The sequence below is a fragment of the Drosophila obscura genome, unplaced genomic scaffold (assembly GCF_018151105.1).
Source record: "Drosophila obscura isolate BZ-5 IFL unplaced genomic scaffold, ASM1815110v1 contig_137, whole genome shotgun sequence".
Taxonomy (NCBI): Eukaryota; Metazoa; Arthropoda; class Insecta; order Diptera; family Drosophilidae; genus Drosophila; species Drosophila obscura.
This window is the reverse complement of record NW_024542721.1, coordinates 520772-544261: the sequence shown is the minus strand read 5'-3', so window position 1 is coordinate 544261 and position 23490 is coordinate 520772. Positions and strand designations below refer to the sequence as shown.

Here is a 23490-nt window from a genome sequence, read left to right as displayed (position 1 = left end):
TACTTTTATTTCTTTCTTTTGATATGTAGTTATTCCTCTCATCTATTCCTATGACCTTATGTGGTCCCTTGTATTGGTTATCTAGTTTATGTCTATTTATTTATGCTATTTAGATACCTGTCATAATATTTTTTTTTTGTCTAGTTTTTGCATTTTCTTATAATAATTTGGATCTACTATTAGCTATCTGTAATCTGTATTTTACTTCTTTATCGTATGCTTCATGGTTGGACTGGACTGACCTTAGTTTCTTCTAAAAAGTCATAAATTTGTGGTTTTTTACCAAACACCAGTTCAAATGGGCAATACCACAAACCATACAGTATATATATACTGTATGGTTAGTGGCAATACCCATGTACTGTGGATGGTGTTGTATTGTAGCAATATGTAAAGTACTTTATCCATTCGTCCCAACCATTCTTTTCACTCGAGATGTACGAGCGAACATACTCGTTGAAAGTTCGGTGAGTGCGTTCTACTGCGCCGAGTGTCTGATGGTGATGGGCAGTCGATGTTTTATGGTCAATTTTTAATAACTTGCATGAGCGTCCTCATAGGGCCATAGATAATAATAAAGTTATTAAAGATACTATTGGCTACGACCTTAGCATGCTTGCTGGGTATCGGTATTGTAATAAGATTGAGAGGTATAAGATTTAGTCAAATCGCATAGGATTGTGACGGCATATTCATTATTATTTTCCGACCTTGGTAGGGGGCCGATTGTGCATTAACTGCATTTCTTCTTTGTTGTGCTTAAGAGTTTTGTTCTTCAAACATTTGTCGCAGTGTTTTATATACTGTTTTATATCCCTTGTCATTTTTTTTCCATGTTTGTACGATTGACTCCCTGGTGGCCACCATTAATAGGGTCATCGTGGAATTGTTTTAATATTTTATCGATCGATTTTTTTTGCCTTAACGCAATTTTATGTCTAAAAGTTTTTTATTTCCCATTTCTTTAAATTCATCTACCCGGGTATACTTAAACAGTCTGTCTTCTAAGGACAGTTGTAATTTGGTGACGCCTAGATTACCTAGATTACTTCTAAAGTAAGCCTTTTGAAGAATTGTCCTAAGTAAATTTTCTCGTTAATAATCAGGTCATTAACTATAAATTAGCTACTAACTCTTTTCCCATTTTTGAATAGTAAATTCGGAAGGGTCAGAATGAGCTCGACATGTCGAGCTTCTTTTTTATATAGCGCTTCGTATACTTTTGGAACCTTAAGACTTTCTTTGATACTCTTATTAGGAGTGTTTTTTATTTTTAATTTTTTCGGCTTCCGACCGTGTTGTTACTTTGAGTATTTGGGCTGCCTTGGCAGTTAAACTTTTCAAATCTGATATTTCTATGCGGGATAGCGCATTCGCTACATAGTTTTCCTTCCTTGCTATACTCCACCACAAAATCATATTCATCTAAATCCAATCGCATTCGTGTTAATTTAGACGAGTGGTTTTTCATTGAAAATAAGTATGTTAATGGACGATGATCGGTTTTTACCAAAAATTTGGTACCGTATAGGTATGGTCTGAAATATATGATTGCCCAGTGAATGGCTGCTAATTCTTTTTCTATTGTTGATTTATTGGATTCGCCTTTTGTGAATGCCTTAGATGCATATGCAACTGGTAGTTGTTTACCATCGTACTCTTGACTTAGTACTGTTCCACATGCGAACCGGCTAGCATCTGTGGTTAAGCAAAATGATTTTTTGAAATCTGGGAATTGTAAGATTTGAGGTCTTATCAGAGCCTGTTTAAGATAGTTGAAAGCTGTACTGGACTCTTCAGTCCATATAAAAGGTGTATTTTTATACCCGTACTCAAAAAAGAGTTAAGGGGTATATTAGATTTGTGGTAAAAGTGGATGTGTGTAACACAGAGAAGGAAACGTTTCCGACCGCATAAAGTATATATATATTCTTGATCAGCATCAATAGCCGAGTCGATATAGCCATATCTGTCTGTCCGTCCGTCTGTCTGTCTGTCTGTCTGTCTGTCTGTCTGTCCGTCCGTCTTGTTGAGCGCCTAGATCTCAGAGACTATAAGAGCTGAGGGCAACCAAATTTTGTTTCCACACTCATGTGATATCACACTGCTACAAGTGTATTTAAAAAATTCGCCCCGCCCCTTTCCGCCCCCACAAAAGACGAAAATCTGTGGCAGGCACAATTTTAAAAATACGATAAAACTAAAAACGCAGTATCGTAGAGAATGCCCATATCTACCAGATTACCGAATCTGAATCAGATCGGATCATAATTATAGCCAGCATTAAGAAATTAATTTTCAGTTGCTTCCCCTTCCCACTCCTGCCGACGACCATGCAACTAATTTTCCTTCTCGCTCGCACACTCTGCCGCGCTCAGTGCGCGAGCAACCCCTAGCGGAGGAGATGTAGAATCTAAATGGTACATGTTTAATCTACATGTTAGATGTATAATATACATAATATATGTAGATGTAGATAACAGATGTAGCAAAAAAAAGTAAAATGTAACATTTTATTTTTGTAATTCTAAAATTCTAAAAAATCATACATATGCTCAAAAATGTAAATACTGACTGAGTACGGGTATAAGTAGAGTCGCGTCTTTAGAAGCGACTCGCACGTTCCTTCCCGTTCTACTTAATCTTGTTAGATTGCGAGCTTGTTCCGCAAAATTTTGAATGAATCTTCTATAGTAGTGACAAAATGCAACAAATCTTTTAGTTTCGTCTGCTGATGTTGGTTTCGGCTACAAGTTTTTTGTTATGCCCCTATAATAAACTACCATTCTCCTTCGTTTTTGTGGATTGCCCGGTAGTGAATTTTGTTTTTATACCCGTACTCAAAAAAGAGTTAAGGGTTATATTAGATTTGTGGTAAAAGTGGATGTGTGCAACGCAGAGAAGGAAACGTTTCCGACCCCATAAAGTATATATATATTCTTGATCAGCATCAATAGCCGAGTCGATATAGCCATGTCTGTCTGTCCGTCTGTCTGTCTGTCTCGATGAGCGCCTAGATCTCAGAGACTATAAGAGCTAGGGCAACCAAATTTGGTTTCCGGACTTATGTGATATCCCACTGCTACAAGTGTAGTCCCCCTTCCGCACACACAAAAGACGAAAATCTGTGGCAGGCACATTTTTAAAGATACGATAAAACTAAAAACGCAGTATCGTAGAGAATGACCATATCTACCAGACTGCCGAATCTGAATCAGATCGGATCATAATTATAGCCAGAATGAAGAAATTAATTTTCAGTTGCTTCCCCTTCCCACTCCTGCCAACGACCTTGCAACTCATTTTCCTTCTCGCTCGCACACTCTGCCGCGCTCAGTGTGCGTGAGCGAAACCTTAAACCACGCCAAATTAATGCACCTATACACAAAAAAATAGAGGACTTTTCCTGAGTTTTTAAAGTCAAAATTTCGTAAAAAATACCGCACAAAAATCATCATTTTTGCATTGCATATATTGCATATATATATTGCATATATTTCCCAGACGGTAAGCTAAAATCACAAAATGTTTGGGCTTAACTTCTAGCTGTTTTAATTATCTTTTCAAAATAGCAAAGTTCTTTACAACCAGACATAAGATACTAGAGTTATGTGAAAAAAACAAGCGCTACCTCTGAAAAAAGATTAATAAAAAAATACCAGACTTCAAAAATTCTTTAAAAAAAAGTTCTGCCATAGAAAAAACACCATAATTCTTTAAAAAATTGTAAAGCCCCATATCTATCAGAAAAAGTCGGTTTGGATCCTTGAGGAAAAAAAAAGTTCGATTTGGTCGAGTAGTGTAATCAAAAGCAACAAATATACTTTGTCTGGACGTTGATATGCAATGACTGCACCATCAAGTGGCCCATGCGACACCAAGCCGAAGCCTGTTACGCGCGGAACCCAGGCAGAAACGCAGCCCTCCTCCCGCCCAACCGACCGAGGGGCGCTGCCGCTTGACGCGCGACGCGTGTTACCGAACCGATCGCGAGCATGCAGGAAAGATAGGAATTGGACTAAAATTCGAGGAAAATTAGAGCTTAGCACAACTCAAAGGGCTAAACATGGAAAGATAGCTAAGAAATATAACTAATTACGGGAAAGATATGTTAGTATTAGTGATTTAAGAAGAGGAAGGGAATTAGTAGTTGAAGTCCGAGAAAAGGACCCCAAATGGTTCGTGTAAGGAATAATTCGATCTACAAAGCGGAAGGAACAAAGGAATGAAGTTTCTAGTAGATCTAATAGGAATCGTAAAGTTTATGCGGCTCAACAAGTCAGGGCTATCTACGTCACCCTTGATCAGGTTGTGCATAAAAATCACACCAAGCATTTTTCTACGACTAACTAAGGTCGGAAGGTTTATTACAAGCAATCTACGAGGATAAGATGGCAGTCTCACACCTACATCCCAGTTAAGGCCACGCAGAGAAAAAAGTAGAAAAATTTTCTGGACTGATGCTATTCGGTCCTGGTGTACTTTGTACTGGGGGCACCATACACAAGAGCCGTACTCTAAAATCGTACGAACAAGCGAGATGTAGAGAGTCTTTGTTATATAGGGGTCGTCAAATTCCTTTGACCACCTCTTTATAAACCCAAGCACACCCATGGCCTTATTTACCATGGTAGAAATGTGTTCAGAAAACTTTAACTTTGGGTCTAATTTAACACCAAGATCATCAACCAAGGTAATTCTCTCAAGAGAACCACCGCAGAGGCTGTAAGGAGCCAAAAGGGGGCTGGAGCGATGAAATGTCATTACTTTGCATTTCGAGGCATTTAGGTGTAACATATTTGCACAACACCATGACTGAAAGTTATTGAGATCGGATTGCAAGCGAGAGTGAAATGAAATGTCCTTATACTGGACGCAGAGTTTAACATCATCCGCATACATGAGTACTCGAGACGTTGTTAATACTAAAGGCAGGTCATTAATAAAGAGTGTGAATAGTAAGGGGCCTAGATGTCTGCTTTGTGGTACTCCAGAAGTAACCTTAACAGGTGAAGAGAAGGAGTTTTTTAAGAGGACTCTTTGAGACCTAGAACAAAAGTAGCTAGAAATCCATCTCAAAAGATTAGGCGGGAATCCTAAAAGTACAAGGTAACTTGTAACCTTTAATAATAACGGTAACGTTTAATGATAAAAGTTTTGTGGTTTTTGATCGTCACCTTATTAATCCGTGCTGAGACGGAGATATAAGTGATTTGCAGAGATGTTGCAAATGCGGAGTTAAAATTTTTTCAACCATTTTAGGAATAGCGAATAACTTAGATATACCTCTATAATTATTTGCATCAGACTTGCTACCTTTCTTATGGAGCGGAATAATAAAAGATTCCTTCCAGATGGGGGGAGCATGGATAAAGTTAATGGACACAAGAATCAAAAAATGTGTTAAGTACATTGTAAAAAATGTTTGTGCCTTTCATAACGTCAGTGCACAAATACAACCGGACCAATCAAAATCACTAATGAGGTTTATAAGCTTCGTAAACTCGGCTTTACGAAAGCAGCGGACAGGTGATGCTCGTATATTAAGATATCCGAGGAAGGTGGAATATACGAGCAGGTAATGAAAATGGAAAAGCCTGGGAGAATCAGTTTTACGCACAGGAATTCCAGGTCTTGTTGAACCTGGACCATGAAATGTTCCCACGTGAAGTTTGAGTCCACTGCAATAAGGACCCCACCTTTACGTCGAGACGAACGGTCATTTCTAAAAATTGTGTACCGACCTGCCAAAACTTCGGAACTAAGGATGTCCGGCTTTAACCAGGTCTCGGTGAACACAATAACGTGGGACGAGAATGCGAGACTCTCAAGGAAAAGAGTGCTGAGCTTACTACGCAAGCCTCTAGCATTCTGGTATGTAACTAAAAGACAGGAAGTTAGTTTTTTGGATGGGTAGAAGTAGAGGTGGAAGATGAGGATGGAGAAGTACCAATGGTCTGACTACTAGGAAGAGTGATGGGGGGCCTATTCTTTTTCTTAGCCTTCAAATCTCTAACCGCCAAATGCTCCGGCCAAAACTTGGCGGAACAATTGGTTTCAAATTGAGTTGGGGAGACGCTTATCTTGAAGGAAGATATCTCCCTGGCGTAAGAAAAGTTAAATTTTTCCACCTTTAAGCCGACGGCTTTTATTTTGCTTTGTATAAAAGCGGTCACATCATTGGATGTGAGGTCAGGGGCTAGCCGCGAGACTACAAGTTTTTTGTTATGCCCCTATAATAAACTACCATTCTCCTTCGTTTTTGTGGATTGCCCGGTAGTGAATTTTGTTTTTATACCCGTACTCAAAAAAGAGTTAAGGGTTATATTAGATTTGTGGTAAAAGTGGATGTGTGCAACGCAGAGAAGGAAACGTTTCCGACCCCATAAAGTATATATATATTCTTGATCAGCATCAATAGCCGAGTCGATATAGCCATGTCTGTCTGTCCGTCTGTCTGTCTGTCTCGATGAGCGCCTAGATCTCAGAGACTATAAGAGCTAGGGCAACCAAATTTGGTTTCCGGACTTATGTGATATCCCACTGCTACAAGTGTAGTCCCCCTTCCGCACACACAAAAGACGAAAATCTGTGGCAGGCACATTTTTAAAGATACGATAAAACTAAAAACGCAGTATCGTAGAGAATGACCATATCTACCAGACTGCCGAATCTGAATCAGATCGGATCATAATTATAGCCAGAATGAAGAAATTAATTTTCAGTTGCTTCCCCTTCCCACTCCTGCCAACGACCTTGCAACTCATTTTCCTTCTCGCTCGCACACTCTGCCGCGCTCAGTGTGCGTGAGCGAAACCTTAAACCACGCCAAATTAATGCACCTATACACAAAAAAATAGAGGACTTTTCCTGAGTTTTTAAAGTCAAAATTTCGTAAAAAATACCGCACAAAAATCATCATTTTTGCATTGCATATATTGCATATATATATTGCATATATTTCCCAGACGGTAAGCTAAAATCACAAAATGTTTGGGCTTAACTTCTAGCTGTTTTAATTATCTTTTCAAAATAGCAAAGTTCTTTACAACCAGACGTAAGATACTAGAGTTATGTGAAAAAAACAAGCGCTACCTCTGAAAAAAGATTAATAAAAAAAAAATACCAGACTTCAAAAATTCTTTAAAAAAAAGTTCTGCCATAGAAAAAACACCATAATTCTTTAAAAAATTGTAAAGCCCCATATCTATCAGAAAAAGTCGGTTTGGATCCTTGAGGAAAAAAAAGTTCGATTTGGTCGAGTAGTGTAATCAAAAGCAACAAATATACTTTGTCTGGACGTTGATATGCAATGACTGCACCATCAAGTGGCCCATGCGACACCAAGCCGAAGCCTGTTACGCGCGGAACCCAGGCAGAAACGCAGCCCTCCTCCCGCCCAACCGACCGAGGGGCGCTGCCGCTTGACGCGCGACGCGTGTTACCGAACCGATCGCGAGCATGCAGGAAAGATAGGAGTTAGACTAAAATTCGAGGAAAATTAGAGCTTAGCACAACTCAAAGGGCTAAACATGGAAAGATAGCTAAGAAATATAACTAATTACGGGAAAGATATGTTAGTATTAGTGATTTAAGAAGAGGAAGGGAATTAGTTGTTGAAGTCCGAGAAAAGGACCCCAAATGGTTCGTGCAAGGAATAATTCGATCTACAAAGCGGAAGGAACAAAGGAATGAAGTTTCTAGTAGATCTAATAGGAATCGTAAAGTTTATGCGGCTCAACAAGTCAGGGCTATCTACGTCACCCTTGATCAGGTTGTGCATAAAAATCACACCAAGCATTTTTCTACGACTAACTAAGGTCGGAAGGTTTATTACAAGCAATCTACGAGGATAAGATGGCAGTCTCACACCTACATCCCAGTTAAGGCCACGCAGAGAAAAAAGTAGAAAAATTTTCTGGACTGATGCTATTCGGTCCTGGTGTACTTTGTACTGGGGGCACCATACACAAGAGCCGTACTCTAAAATCGTACGAACAAGCGAAATGTAGAGAGTCTTTGTTATATAGGGGTCGTCAAATTCCTTTGACCACCTCTTTATAAACCCAAGCACACCCATGGCCTTATTTACCATGGTAGAAATGTGTTCAGAAAACTTTAACTTTGAGTCTAATTTAACACCAAGATCATCAACCAGGGTAATTCTCTCAAGAGAACCACCGAAGAGGCTATAAGGAGCCAAAAGGGGGCTGGAGCGATGAAATGTCATTACTTTGCATTTCGAGGCATTTAGGTGTAACATATTTGCACAACACCATGACTGAAAGTTATTGAGATCGGATTGCAAGCGAGAGTGAAATGAAATTTCCTTATACTGGACGCAGAGTTTAACATCATCCGCATACATGAGTACTCGAGACTTTGTTAATACTAAAGGCAGGTCATTAATAAAGAGTGTGAATAGTAAGGGGCCTAGATGTCTGCTTTTTGGTACTCCAGAAGTAACCTTAACAGGTGAAGAGAAGGAGTTTTTTAAGAGGACTGTGAGGAATGGAGTTTCCTCACAAGGGAACCAAGTAAGGGTTAAGGCGAGAATTCACGGCAAATTCACAAGAGAGTGAGAGCCGGGGTCCGTTAGAGTGGCAGGGCTCCAGTGCATGACCAGATATGGGCATGAGAGTATGCCTCCGGTACGAGCCCGTGGAGGGAGTCGGGAATGGAGGAGCCCGCAAGGAGCGGCGCTCACGTCAGGCTAGGAACGGCGGGAGCGGGCCGGCAGCGGTCCAGCGCATGACCATGTATGGACATGAGATCGCGCCACCAGCCCGGTCCCGTTAAGAACGTGAGGGAATCAGGCGAAGAGGCCGATGGCAGCGGTCCAGCGCATGTCCATGTATGGACATGAGATCACGCCACCAGCCCGGTCCCGTTAAGAACGGGAGGGAATCAAGCGAAGAGGCCGATGGAAAAGTACCAGCGGCGCACGGATTTACCGCTGTTGATAGGCAGAGGCGCGGACGCTAGCGTCGAAGCGAGGGTATAAGAGGAGCCCGGCAACAGTGAAGGAGGACAGTCAGTGGAGTGCGAGCAGCGAGGAAAAAGCGTGAACACAAGCGAGTGCGTGAGGACAACTGACAAGGAAAGTCGACGTGAGAGGCAAAGGAAGAACCAAAGTGACCCATCCAAGAGGCAGCAGTACGACCCGGCAAAGGGAACAAGGTCTGCGAGGTGCCAGAGGAAGGACGACAGGTACCGCTTCCGCAAAGGCGATCAAAAGCGACTCAGTGGGTGCGGAGTTGTGTGTGTAGATCAGGCGTGAGCCAGGTCGGACGCATAGCCACAGCACCAGCGAGGAGCCTGAGACGAGAGCGAGAGAGCGTGTGAAACTGAAGAACGATCCATTTGTTGTATAGAACGTAAGATCCCATAAGTATAAGATACCAATAAAACATCCAAAACCAGTAATTAAACCCACCCGTGCATTCTTTCGTGTCTGTGAGGCAACATACAAATTTGTTGCAACGAACCGTCGGCCGCTGAGCCAGCCTCGCTGAGTTAGACGGACCGAAACAGTTCGTTACAACTGGCGCCCAACGTGGGGCCTCACGACAAGCAAAGAAAGGAGTGCATCGGGAAGGGCGGTACTGAAGGGATCTATACACCATGAGGGGATTGTTCCAATGGAAAGTGATGCCGTTCGGGCTACATTCGGCCTCGGCCACGTTTCAGAGGGCGTTGGACCAGGTTATTGGTCCGGAAATGATGCCGCATGCTTTCGCATACCAAGACGATATCATCGTTATAGGCCGAACGAAAGAGGAGCACCAACGTAATCTGGAGGAGGTGTTCCGACGCTTAAAAAGGGCCAACTTAAGGTTGAATGTGGAAAAATGCCAGTTCGGCCGAAGGGAGCTGCGGTACCTGGGGCATTTGGTGACAGGGGAAGGCATCTGCACTGATCCGGAAAAGGTGGCCGCCATCGCAGAGCTGAAGCCACCGGCGAACGTGAAAGAGCTTCGCCAGTACCTGGGCGTCGCCTCATGGTACCGACGATTCGTGCCAGGATTCGCCACCATGGTACAGCCGCTTAGCACATTGCTGAAGAAAAAGGTGAAGTGGGAATGGGCATCAGAGCAACAACAGGCATTTGAGTCCGTGAAGGGTCGGCTGGTAGCCGATCCGGTGCTAACTTGCCCGGATTTCTCGAAGAAGTTTGTGCTACAGACGGACGCCAGCGACTATGGATTGGGAGCGATTCTCACCCAAGAAACGGAGAAGGGCGAAAGGGTGATCTCATACGCCAGCCGAACGCTGAACAGTGCGGAGAAGAATTACTCGGCTACAGAGAAGGAATGCCTGGCAATTGTGTGGGCCATCAGGAAGCTCAAACCCTATTTGGAAGGGTATCACTTCAAGGTGGTCACCGACCACATGGCATTGAAGTGGCTCAACAGCATAGAGAGCCCGACGGGGAGAATCGCAAGATGGGCGCTAGAGTTACAGCAATACGACTTCGAAATAGCGTATAGGAAGGGGAAGCAGAACGTGGTGGCTGACGCGCTATCCCGACAGCCCATGGAAGAGCGATGTATGCAAGCGGAGGACGTTGGACAGGAGTCCGAAGAGCAATGCTCATGGATAAAGAAGGTCAAGGAGAAGATGAGAAGGGAGCCGGCCAAGTTCCCAGATTATGTGGAGGAGGCAGGCGGGGTGTACCGGCATATCCCGCACCGGGCCGGCGACGAAGAAGTAGTAGCTTGGAAGCTTTGCGTGCCGAAGGATCGGCGGGAGCGGGTCATGAGGGAGAACCACGATATCCCGGAGGCGGGTCACGCCGGCGGCAGGAAAATGATGGCAAGGATAGCTGCCAGGTACTACTGGCCGGGGATGCACCGAGACGTGAGGACGTATGTCAGGAAATGTGACACCTGCATGCGTTTCAAACCAAGTCAGGCACAGGCGGCCGGGAAGATGCTGACACAAGTACCAGAGGAACCATGGGCGACGGTGTGCGCGGATTTTGTGGGACCATTGCCCAGATCAAAACACGGCAACGCCATGCTGTTGGTGCTGGTGGACCGGTTTTCAAAATGGACCGAGCTGGTGCCAATGAGAAAGGCCACGGCAGAAGCCCTGATAAAGGCTTTCAGAGAAAGAATATTGGCCCGGTTCGGCGTACCCAAGGTGATGATCACCGACAATGGGGTACAATTCACCAGTCGGGCGTTTAAAAAGTTTCTGGATCAGATGGGAGTTCGACACCAGTTTACGGCACCGTACACGCCGCAAGAAAACCCGACGGAACGCACCAACAGAACGGTGAAAACCATGATCGCGCAGTTCACCGAAGGGGACCAGAGATGCTGGGACGAGAAGTGGCCCGAGTTAATGCTGGCCGTGAACTCTGGGGTCACTGAGTCCACTGGATTCGCACCAGCATTCATAGTGCAAGGGAGAGAGCCCAGGCTGCCGAAGGCGTTGTACGATGAGGAAACACTCGGCACGGGTCAGGAGACAAACACTCCGGATGAGCATGCGGTAAAGCTGAAAGAACTTTTTCAGCTGGTGAGGCGGAATTTGGAAAGAGCAGCCCAGGATCAGGCAAGGTATTACAACTTGCGAAAGAGAGCTTGGAAGCCCAAGGTCGGTGAAAAGGTGTGGGTTAAACAGCACCACCTGTCTAACGCAGCCGAGGGGTTCGCAGCAAAATTGGCCCCAAAGTATGCCGGTCCCTACCAGATCACTGATTTCGTATCACCGGTGATATGCAAGCTGCGTAAAGACGGCGATAGGCATACACGGACGGCACATATTGGGGATCTGAAGCCACAGGCAAACGACGAAGGAAAATAAGGAGTCAGAAACGGGTGGAGCGATCCAGAAGCCAAAGGCGTTCGGCTGACCGAGACCCGGGCGGAGAGATACCCTCGGGGGTCCAGTGAAGTGGGAGTGATACTCCGGGTCCTGGGGTCCAGTGTGCCTGGGTCATCTACAGCCGTCGGGCTTGGCTGGGCAGAAGACACTACCCATGCGTTGCTGACGGGCGAGGAGTCGGATGATCCTCGGGTCCGAAGCAGCTGCGTGGGGCAGAGGTCACGCCAAAGGTCAAGCCGGAGGCGGCAATGAGGTGACGAGCCAGGGCCGATCGTCATATTGCAGCCAGGCGAAAGGTCGGAGGACCTGTTAGTCAGGGGCAGGTGTGACGATTGGCATCACGGATCAAGGATGCAAGATGGGCTGGAAAAGAAGCCAGAGTCATTAAAGGATAGCGCACATTCACAGTACTCACATGGGCCGAAGGGGGTGTCGATCAGTCGGGGGGAGAGGGGAAGCCGGGCGGCAAGGCCTAAGAAAAAAAAAGGAAAAAAAAGGAAAATATATTTTTAAAGCTCTTCAAACAAAAGGGGGTGGGATCAGGTATGATCGGGTGCGAGCAGACCCCCACCGGCCGCGGAAGGGTTAACGCGGCGAAGAGCCCAATGCTGAGAGGCAGGAACCGTCGAGAGAGCGGGAGAAGGAATGCCCAACTACCGTACGACGGAACGACGGGAAAAACAGCAAGGGCTCGACGGCGGCAGAGGCTGGAGCTGTCGATCAGTCACGAGCCAGAGGTAGACGGAAACGCAAGCGCGGACTTTAAAAGAGAAAAAAAAAAAGGGAAGAAAATCGCCATGTTGGAATTTTACTTGGAGGAACAAGCCAGAAGTGTGGGGAGCCGCAATCCCGAGATCCAGCGCCAGCGACGGGCGGAGCCCTCGCGAGGTGAGCGATGCGATCGGCGGAGCGAGACTCCAGAGTTGGAGCTAATGGCGTCCCCATTCACAAGCCCCATGGCATCCCCAAGGAGCGAGTGGTCCTCGTGGGCGTCTCCTCGGAGCAGACGGGAGCCGGAAGTGTCGCCAGGAGCAACGGAGGAGGAGGACAGCGACGGCAGCGACGTGGTGGTGGTCTCCGTCGAGCCGGCTCCGAGGAGAGCCGAGCTCCGGAGATGGCAGCTCAACGACGAGGAGGAGCGGGCACGGGAGCAGGAGCTGCGACGCGACGCAGCGTTCCTCGGCATCGCCATCCGATCGGCGGAGCGCTATTTGCGTGAGCGGAAGCGCGAAACTGCAGGGCAACGGGAGCCGAAGCAGCCGTTGAAAACCAGGCCGCCAGCGACGCCATCGCAGCCGACGTCAAGGCCAGCAGCAGCGCAGCAGGGACGGACGGCAGAGGTACCGTTGCAACGGAGAGCGCAGGCCTCAGCACACCCGACAGCGCGGCCGCCAGCGACGCCAGCGGCGCAGCCACCAGCGACGTCAGCAGCGCAGCCACCAGCGACGTCAGCAGCGCAGCCGCCAGCGACGACAGCGGCGCAGCCACCAGCGACGCCAGCAGCGCAGCCACCAGCGACGCCAGCAGCGCAGCCGCCAGCGACCCCAGCAGCGCGGCCAACAGCCGAGGCCGTGCGGAGGAGCCAGATGGAGCAGCAGCGCAATCGGCCAGCAGCAGCAGAGGCGCGACGCGAGGAGGAGCGGCGACGCGAGGAGGGACGGCGACGCGAGGAGGGACGGCGACGCGAGGAGGAGCGGCGACGCGAAGAGGGGCGACGACGCGAGGACGAGCGGCGACGCGAGGAGGAGCGACGACGCGAAGAGGAGCGGTGACATGAGGAGGAGGCCCGAAGCAAGGCAGCGGAGAAGGCGCAAAGGGAGGCGGCGCTGAACAAGGCCATGATGCGGGAAGCATATGCCGCCCTGCAACGGCAGATGGAGGCCGCGCGGCGGGAAGCCGAAGCTCACGAGAGGATCGAGGAGGAGGCTCCGCCTCCTCCGAGGTTCCTCAAGGTGAGGACAGGTCTGTTTAGCGGACCGACGGGGCAGCAGCAACCCAAACAGGGTGAGGAGGCACCCTTATGGGAACGCCGGCACCCCGAGCCACCGCCGCAGCCACCGAGCACACAACAACCGACGCCCCCGCAGTCACCGCCACCAAAATCGCCACCGCCGAACGCACCGACACAACAGTCGTCGTCACGACAGGAGGAGGCACCGAAGGAGCCGCCACAGGAAGAGGCCCAGCGGCCCCAGTGGGGTGGTCCGGAGACCGCGGTGTGCGGGCCATTTGTGTCACAAAACGAGCACACGGCGGTAAGGAATGGCATGATATGGCACCACCAAGTTATCCACATAACGTGGGCGTCGGGACCCGCACCATCGGAAGCGCAGGAAGAACGGAAAGTATGGGTGGAGGAACCGGCCCCGCGAAGCAACGCGCGTGATCCACGACAGCACCGGAGGCAGGCCGAGGCCATGAGGGCAGAGGAGACGGCGTCGGAGGAGCGGGAGCCAGCGGCAGCGAAGGCACCGGCTGCGACGGCGACAGAGGCACCGACAGCGGCAGCAACGGAGGGGGGGGCAGCGACGGAAGAGGCGGCAGCGCCAGCGACGGCGAAGGCAACGGAAATACCGACGGCGGCGATGGAGGTACCGGCAGCGACGGTGACGGAGGTACCGGCAGCGACGGAGACGGAGGTACCGGCAGCGACGGTGACGGAGGTACCGGCAGCGACGGTGACGGAGGTACCGGCAGCGACGGTGACGGAGGAACCGGCAGTGCCAGCAATGACGACGGCGACGGAGGTACCGGCAGCGAACACGGAAAGCGAGAGGTGGGAGCGCGGTCCGTGGGTGTGGCCCTCACCTGCGAAAGACAAGCCTAGGCCTGTCCTAGTGCGGCAATCGTCGTGCCCGGATCCCAGGGCTGAGGTCGCCCGGCCGCAGCTGCAGAGACAGCAGTCGGTGGAGGAGCCGACGGGGAAGAACGTCCGCTGGCGACATGTGGATGTTGAAGAATGGCCGGAGGCAGTGGCTCGGGCGGTGGAAGGCACACGCCGGATCGGTCGACGCGTGAAGCGTCTCGTGAGGGTGCGCGGGGTGCGGTACCGGGTATCAGCATCGGCAAACCAGGTCGAGGTGTCCGTCGAGGCATGAAAGGGAGGAGGAAAAATTATGAATGAGATTAAAATGAATAAAAAAAATGAAGTACAACTTACCCCGGGGCATGGCAGCTTGATGGCGGGATAGGCGGGGGTTTAACACGCGAGGTATACAGAGCCCACGAGGGCAGCAACATAAAACTTACGCGAAAACGCGGCCGGCCAGCGTATACAATAGTTACCGCAAGCGGAAGCAACACGTGAAAAGGGGAGCGGTCCGGCAACACGTGAAGAGGGTCTGGCAGCACGATCAGAGGCGCACATATCGTGCACCTATCGTGCACGCAAAGCGCGCACCTATCGTGCACGCGAAGCGCGCACCTACCGGGAGAATCATGCACGGGGCTGGTTCCGGAACTGCATCGGCAGACCCGATCCGATAGATGGCGAACCGATCGGGCAGTGGAGGAACCAGTCCGGAACCAGCGCCCGCGCGCACGCTTGAATTCAAATGGGAAGGTGGCCGAGAGGGAAACGAAGGGAGTTTTCCTCTGGTAAAGAAAGGGGGAAGTGTGAGGAATGGAGTTTCCTCACAAGGGAACCAAGTAAGGGTTAAGGCGAGAATTCACGGCGAATTCACAAGAGAGTGAGAGCCGGGGTCCGTTAGAGTGGCAGGGCTCCAGTGCATGACCAGATATGGGCATGAGAGTATGCCTCCGGTACGAGCCCGTGGAGGGAGTCGGGAATGGAGGAGCCCGCAAGGAGCGGCGCTCACGTCAGGCTAGGAACGGCGGGAGCGGGCCGGCAGCGGTCCAGCGCATGACCATGTATGGACATGAGATCGCGCCACCAGCCCGGTCCCGTTAAGAACGTGAGGGAATCAGGCGAAGAGGCCGATGGCAGCGGTCCAGCGCATGTCCATGTATGGACATGAGATCACGCCACCAGCCCGGTCCCGTTAAGAACGGGAGGGAATCAAGCGAAGAGGCCGATGGAAAAGTACCAGCGGCGCACGGATTTACCGCTGTTGATAGGCAGAGGCGCGGACGCTAGCGTCGAAGCGAGGGTATAAGAGGAGCCCGGCAACAGTGAAGGAGGACAGTCAGTGGAGTGCGAGCAGCGAGGAAAAAGCGTGAACACAAGCGAGTGCGTGAGGACAACTGACAAGGAAAGTCGACGTGAGAGGCAAAGGAAGAACCAAAGTGACCCATCCAAGAGGCAGCAGTACGACCCGGCAAAGGGAACAAGGTCTGCGAGGTGCCAGAGGAAGGACGACAGGTACCGCTTCCGCAAAGGCGATCAAAAGCGACTCAGTGGGTGCGGAGTTGTGTGTGTAGATCAGGCGTGAGCCAGGTCGGACGCATAGCCACAGCACCAGCGAGGAGCCTGAGACGACAGCGAGAGAGCGTGTGAAACTGAAGAACGATCCATTTGTTGTATAGAACGTAAGATCCCATAAGTATAAGATACCAATAAAACATCCAAAACCAGTAATTAAACCCACCCGTGCATTCTTTCGTGTCTGTGAGGCAACATACAAATTTGTTGCAACGAACCGTCGGCCGCTGAGCCAGCCTCGCTGAGTTAGACGGACCGAAACAGTTCGTTACAGGACTCTTTGAGACCTAGAACAAAAGTAGCTAGAAATCCATCTCAAAAGATTAGGCGGGAATCCTAAAAGTACAAGGTAACTTGTAACCTTTAATAATAACGGTAACGTTTAATGATAAAAGTTTTGTGGTTTTTAATCGTCACCTTATAAATCCGTGCTGAGACGGAGATATAAGTGATTTGCAGAGATGTTGCAAATGCGGAGTTAAAATTTTTTCAACCATTTTAGGAATAGCGAATAACTTAGATATACCTCTATAATTATTTGCATCAGACTTGCTACCTTTCTTATGGAGCGGAATAATAAAAGATTCCTTCCAGATGGGGGGGAGCATGGATAAAGTTAATGGACACAAGAATCAAAAAATGTGTTAAGTACATTGTAAAAAATGTTTGTGCCTTTCATAACGTCAGTGCACAAATACAACCGGACCAATCAAAATCACTAATGAGGTTTATAAGCTTCGTAAACTCGGCTTTACGAAAGCAGCGGACAGGTGATGCTCGTATATTAAGATATCCGAGGAAGGTGGAATATACGAGCAGGTAATGAAAATGGAAAAGCCTGGGAGAATCAGTTTTACGCACAGGAATTCCAGGTCTTGTTGAACCTGGACCATGAAATGTTCCGACGTGAAGTTTGAGTCCACTGCAATAAGGACCCCACCTTTACGTCGAGACGAACGGTCATTTCTAAAAATTGTGTACCGACCTGCCAAAACTTCGGAACTAAGGATGTCCGGCTTTAACCAGGTCTCGGTGAACACAATAACGTGGGACGAGAATGCGAGACTCTCAAGGAAAAGAGTGCTGAGCTTACTACGCAAGCCTCTAGCATTCTGGTATGTAACTAAAAGACAGGAAGTTAGTTTTTTGGATGGGTAGAAGTAGAGGTGGAAGATGAGGATGGAGAAGTACCAATGGTCTGACTACTAGGAAGAGTGATGGGGGGCCTATTCTTTTTCTTAGCCTTCAAATCTCTAACCGCCAAATGCTCCGGCCAAAACTTGGCGGAACAATTGGTTTCAAATTGAGTTGGGGAGACGCTTATCTTGAAGGAAGATATCTCCCTGGCGTAAGAAAAGTTAAATTTTTCCACCTTTAAGCCGACGGCTTTTATTTTGCTTTGTATAAAAGCGGTCACATCATTGGATGTGAGGTCAGGGGCTAGCCGCGAGACAAAAACTTGTCGCTTTGGTGGGACTCCCACCAGAGGTTTTGGCACCATAGGCCTAGTACCTGTGATGGCAGTATCCGGTGGTCCTGGACATCTATTAGCTGGTGGGAGCGAAACTGAGGGGATAGTTAAGGGGTTGGGTGCGGACTCGATGAACACGCACTCTACAGACATTTCTAACTGCATACTCTCCGAAGTGACGCATTCGGCTCCCGAATCTGCATCACCAGCAGCGACCGTTGCCCTTGGAGTAGCAAACGTAATCAACTGCTGCACTAAGGGAGTGGTCGGAGTAAGTTTTTCAGATGCCGGCGGAAATGAGGCAGTCGGCACTTGCAAGTCCCGCGGAGTAGACTTCTTGCTCCTCGGAGACTCAGCCAGCAGCTGTATACTGCTGAACTGAGTGTTCATGGCCAAGAGCCGATCATATTGCTGTTTAAAGCCTACGATCAGCTCTTTGAAGCCACTCCGCGTCTGCCTCATGAACGAACGCATGTCGTTTTCCACAGCACGGCATTCCTCACAACTATAATGTAGGTTGTTGTCTTGGGAAATGGCGTCTCCTACACGGCCCGAGATCCGTACACATTTTGCGTGCACTACGCTTTCGCATAGCCAGCAGGGGATATTGGGCTAGTCATGGGTGATCTGCTTCTTGCAGGCTTTTTTGGCACAGACGACAGAAAATTCCATAATTATGTCTTTTATTTTTTTTTACTTCGTGGAAAAAAAAGTTCAAAACAAATAGCAATCAGACCACTGTGCAGAGCAAATGCTTAGAGCAATGCTTAAAGCGAAATCGGTAAAAGATGAGAGAGAAGAGTGGTTGCAGCAACAGCTTATAAGTGAGAGCGTTACTGAACAAAAAGTTACAAGAGCGAGAGCGAAAGAACAGTTATTGAGAGTTAGGTGATAGAGAGAGTGATAGACGGCAATAACTACGACAAAGAGCGGCTAAATGTAATGAGAGGGCGTACTTACGAAAAGCAACAACACAAACACACGACTAACCGACGCTCAAAATTTATTAAATAAGTTGTGTTTTTACACAATTATCAGGCATGCACCCGCGGTAAAAGTATGATTTTAATGTAAGTTAGTTAGAGAGTTAAATTATAGATAAAAAAAACACCGGCTGTTTAACTTATACAAAAGGAAAATGCGGAGCGCAAAACAAAAACACGTCTGGTCACTACGAAAAAGAACGAACGATTGTGTGCAATTTTTTTAGAAAACAATACAAAAAGGTATAAAAACAAATTCTATCATAAAATGTTCTGTTTTACAGAATGATACAAAATTAAATTAAATAGTCGTCCAAACACACTTTTGAACCAAATTTAAGTTTTTTTTTTTTGTTGATTAATTTTTAATTTTTGAGAAACTTAGTTATAGAAAAGTCCAAATTTATTTCTGCAAACCATGCCACGTTCTCTGAATATTTTTTTTCTTAAAATGTTGATCTCTTAAATGTGGGTATTTATTGTTTCAAATTTATTTAAATTTTTAGGTTTCTATATAAATACATAATTTTTGTTAAAATAATTTTATATTATTATTTTGTTTTGTGTGTTGGCGGCGAACTTCGCCTTTTTGCCAGAAAGTTGCCTGTGTGGGCACTCGTTTTTTCCATGTAGGTTTTATTATTATTATTCCAGCTCTTCGTTTTCTTCTCTCGTCTGATTATGCTTTTGTAGTTGTGGTTTTTGTTGCTGCTTTTTGCGCTGTTTCTCTTCCAGTCTGTCGATGCGTGCCCAAATGGCATTAGCAGTTACCCAGTCTCTGTTTACTTGATCCAGCAACATGGCCCGCTGTCGTCGAAATTTGGCGAGTTGACTTTCTCGTCGCCTGACTTTGGTAGTGCTGGGTATGGTGGTCAGCCGCTCCTCTTGAAGCCTTTTTCTGGCTAGGGCTTGGAGGGCGGCGGTCTGCTGCTGGGCACTTCCTTACCGCTGCCTGATGGCTTGTGCTCATCCTCGTTGAGTCCTTTTGCCATAGTAGGCAGTATCTGTTGCCGTATTTGGCAGGATCTGGTATTTTAATTATTATATCCGTACTCAAAAAAGAGATAAGGGGTATATTAGATTTGTGGTAAAAGTGAATGTGTGTAACGCAGAGAAGGAAACGTGTCCGACCCCATAAAGTATATATATTCTTGATCAGCATCAATATCCGAGTCGATATAGCCTTGTCTGTCTGTCCGTCTGTCTGTCTCGATAAGCGCCTAGATCTCAGAGACTATACAATTAAGGGCAACCAAGTTTGGTTTTCAGAGTCATGTGATATCACACTGCTACAAGTGTATTTCAATATTTCGCCCCGCCCCCTTCCGCCGCACAAAGCACGAAAATCTGTGGCAGGCACAATTTTAAAGATACAATAAAAACAATAAAACAATACAATAAAGATACAATAAAAACGCAGTATCGTAGAAAATAATCATATCTACCAGATTGCCGAATCTGAATCAGATCGGATCATAATTATAGCCAAAATTAAGAAATTAATTTTTAGTTGCTTCCCCCGCCTCCTCCTCCAGAGACTTACTACTCATTCTCTTTCTCGCTCCACACTCTACTGCGTTCAGTGCGCGAGCAACCCCTAGCGGAGGAGATGTAAAATCTAAATGGTACATGTAAAATCTACATGTTAGATGTAGAATATACATTGTAGATGTATATGTAGATAACAGATGTAGCAACAAAAATGTAAAATGTAAAATTTTTTTTTTTAATTCTAAATTTCTAAAAAATTATAAGCTCAAAAATGTGTATACTGACTGAGTACGGGTATAAGTAGAGTCGAGTCCCTAGAAGCGAATCACACGTTCCTTCCCGTTTTTGTTTTAGTTTGCCGGATTAGGCAGGATCGCCATGATAGGAAAGGCTTGCCCTCTGGTTTATGAGTGATTGTTCTATACTATTGACATGTCAGGTACCAGCATTTTGAAAGAGGAAATGTTACGTTTGACTTTAAAGTTAAATTTAGTAACTACCAGACCAGAGGAATTATCAATATTAAGTTTAGAATATATAAAGTCTCTAACCAGAACTTCCGTGGCCGATGTCAAAGGTCGAGAAACGAAAATAGATTTTAGTGGAGCGACAGCAGTTAGAGTAGATGGAGGGGAGATAGAATTATTAGGTAGCCTCCGCGAAGCAGAATCAATCCGATTAGCTGAATCAGAAAACAAAGAGCCCTTTTCAGAGATGACGATGGAAGCCGTGGTAGACGGAACATCCACATCCATGCTGACGGATGGCGGCGGCTTCGAGTGCTGGTCCAGAAGCGCCGCCGACAGGATCGTAGACTTCCCGTGTGACATCGCAGTCAGACACGGTCGCCGGAGAGGTGGTAGGTGATTAAGTAGGTGCCCAGTCACTGGAAGTGAGTGTGTCCCAGGAACTGCAAGATAGACATTTATATTACGCCCTCTCGTAAGGTCGGTACTGGGCCCCTTGCTGTGGAACGCAATGTACGATGGCATACTGCGACTCAGACTCCCCCACGGAGTGCATGTGGTGGGCTTTGCGGACGACGTGGCTGTCCTGGTAGTGGCCAAAGACTTGACAGCAGTAGAGACGACCTGCAACCTTGAGCTGGTCGGGCTTGAACTTGCACCTGACAAGACCGAGGCAGTTCTGGTGTCCAGCCGGAAGAAAGTTGAGACGGCCAACATCACGGTGGCAGGCACCCTGGTGTCATCAAAGCGGGCTATAAAGTACCTAGGCGTCGTGATAGACACACGGAATCAAGAATTATGTTAAATACCCGAGGACCCAAGCAACGGCGGGGCCAGCTACTAACGAGTGTGACGAGATCAATGATGCTTTACGCGGCGCCAATCTGGACAAAGGCCCTCCAGACAGCGAGCTACACCAGAGGTCTGGCAGCCACTCACCGACTCTCTTCACTGCGAATAGCCTGTGCCTTCCGAACAGTCTCGAACGAGGCTGCCCACGTGATAGCGGGTATAGCACCGTTCGAGCACCTAGCGGAGGAGCGGTCACCGGGATACGCATGGCAGAGGCATGGAAGCGGCGGACAAACGGCAGGTGTGCATGGCGTGCAAGCAGCAGAGCCTCAGGAAGTGGCAACACCGATGGGATACATCCCCTAAGGGTCGGTGGACTCACCAACTCATCCCATCCGTCGAAGCGTGGGTTGATGGGAAGCATGGCCAGGTCAACTTCTATTTGACTCAGCTTCTCAGCGGCCACGGCTGCTTTCGGAGCAATCTGCACCGCTTCGGGCACGAGGACTCAGCAGAGTACTCATGGTGCGGACACAACGTGGAGGAGGACGCCGAGCATATTATATTTGCGTGCGGCAGGTTCACAGCGCAACGGCATCAGCTGGAAGTCGCCCTGGGCGGGGCGTTATCCAAACATAGCCTGGTGCCGTACATGCTCAGGTCCCCGGGTAACTGGGAGGCGACCAGAAACTTCGTGGCTACCATCATGGCAGAGCTGCGAGCCACCACTTGTGTGAAGCATTGCTTCGCGGCCGTACCACACCTCTTGGGCTCGCATAGTCATGTCAACCAAAGTCATTGTATATAGATAGTTAAGTAGATTAACTAAATAAATGGAATTAAAAAATACATTCACAGAAGAACTTGGATTTGCATTGTTTTATCTTGGGACCTGACCTGTGGAACCCCCTGAGACGCCCTACGCTTAATCAAATAGTTTTTCCATTTTGACTGTTATTACCCTTCTTTTTCTTCGGCGACTCAGCTAAAATTTTTAAAGTGAGACTCAATAGAGATAAACTTATCATGAACAATACGAAACCCAGTTTTCGTATTTGTCTCATAAAGACCCGCATGTCGCCTTAAATCAGCCTGCAATCCCAACAAGTCCAGTTGAGGCCACAGCGAGACTTTATCAAGTCGACTACGCGTCCATCAGTAGGACCAAAGTCAGCGCATGTAGTATGTGCCATGTTTTCACATAGCCAGCAGTATGTGAACACCTGCTGTTGAGCTGCAAAGCGGCACTTTTTAGTACAGCATGTAATGAAAAACAGTAATATTTATTATTGCAACACTGAGATACGAGAACAGAGCGTAAGTCGGGTACGGAGAGGAGGAAAATGCAGCGAGTCAGTGTAAGAATGTGTGAAGAAAGAAGAAGCGAAGTGTGAAAAGCGAACGAACATACAAATTGAGAGTGGCTCAAAAAGAGTGCGAAGTAACAAAGCCTGCGTCAAAAAGAACACAGATGTGAATACGAATGCACGGAGACATAGAGAAAGCACAATTTGACTTTATTTACGAAATAAACACTCAAAGTCGCGTTTGCAGAAAGAGCACAGATAGTGGACAGATTGAACAGTCAACACTAACAAAGTTAAACACGAACATCAGCAACAAAAGATATCGATCGGACCTGTACTTTTATAATTTCAAAGCAAAAAAACACAAAACAATGTACTCGGCAACTCTGTTCAAAAAAAAACAGACATCTGAATTTTACGGTAAACTTAATAAAAATGCTTTTAGCGAGACTGTTGTCCATTGAAGAGCTACGGAGGCAACTTACTATTTGGAATATTGATCGCTATGCTTCTCTTTGTGATGCCATCGGTCTGCACTTAGCCGAACAGGGGTTTTTGACATAAATGCAATGGCAATAATGTGAAGAAATGGTTTGTTCGTTCTGTTTTGGCATTTTGAAGCGATCCGACTTGGTAGAACTACAAATGACTACAAATTTCACAATTTGCACAAAAAGTATGCACACGTTTGACGTAAAGGAAGTTATGCAGCAGTGGGCTATTTCTTATAATGCTTAATTAAAGGAAAACAGAATGCTTTCAA

General features: G+C 47.3%; 2 protein-coding genes across 2 annotated transcripts; both read left to right on the top strand.

Moving 5' to 3' along the window:
• The first annotated feature begins 12632 nt into the window (after window positions 1–12632).
• Window positions 12633–13607, top strand: LOC121405054 (vicilin-like seed storage protein At2g18540). Its single transcript, XM_041595625.1, has one exon. It carries the CDS (start codon window positions 12633–12635, stop codon window positions 13605–13607), a length of 975 nt encoding a protein of 324 aa, XP_041451559.1.
• Window positions 13608–13676: 69 nt separating this feature from the next.
• LOC121405053 (proteoglycan 4-like) lies at window positions 13677–14933 on the top strand. Its single transcript, XM_041595622.1, has one exon. It carries the CDS (start codon window positions 13677–13679, stop codon window positions 14931–14933), a length of 1257 nt encoding a protein of 418 aa, XP_041451556.1.
• The last annotated feature ends 8557 nt before the right edge of the window (window positions 14934–23490 follow it).

Bases quoted from the DNA above. Each gene is read 5' to 3' on its own strand.
- LOC121405054 (XM_041595625.1), top strand. From the start codon at position 12,633: ATGTTGGAATTTTACTTGGAGGAACAAGCCAGAAGTGTGGGGAGCCGC.
- LOC121405053 (XM_041595622.1), top strand. From the start codon at position 13,677: ATGCGGGAAGCATATGCCGCCCTGCAACGGCAGATGGAGGCCGCGCGG.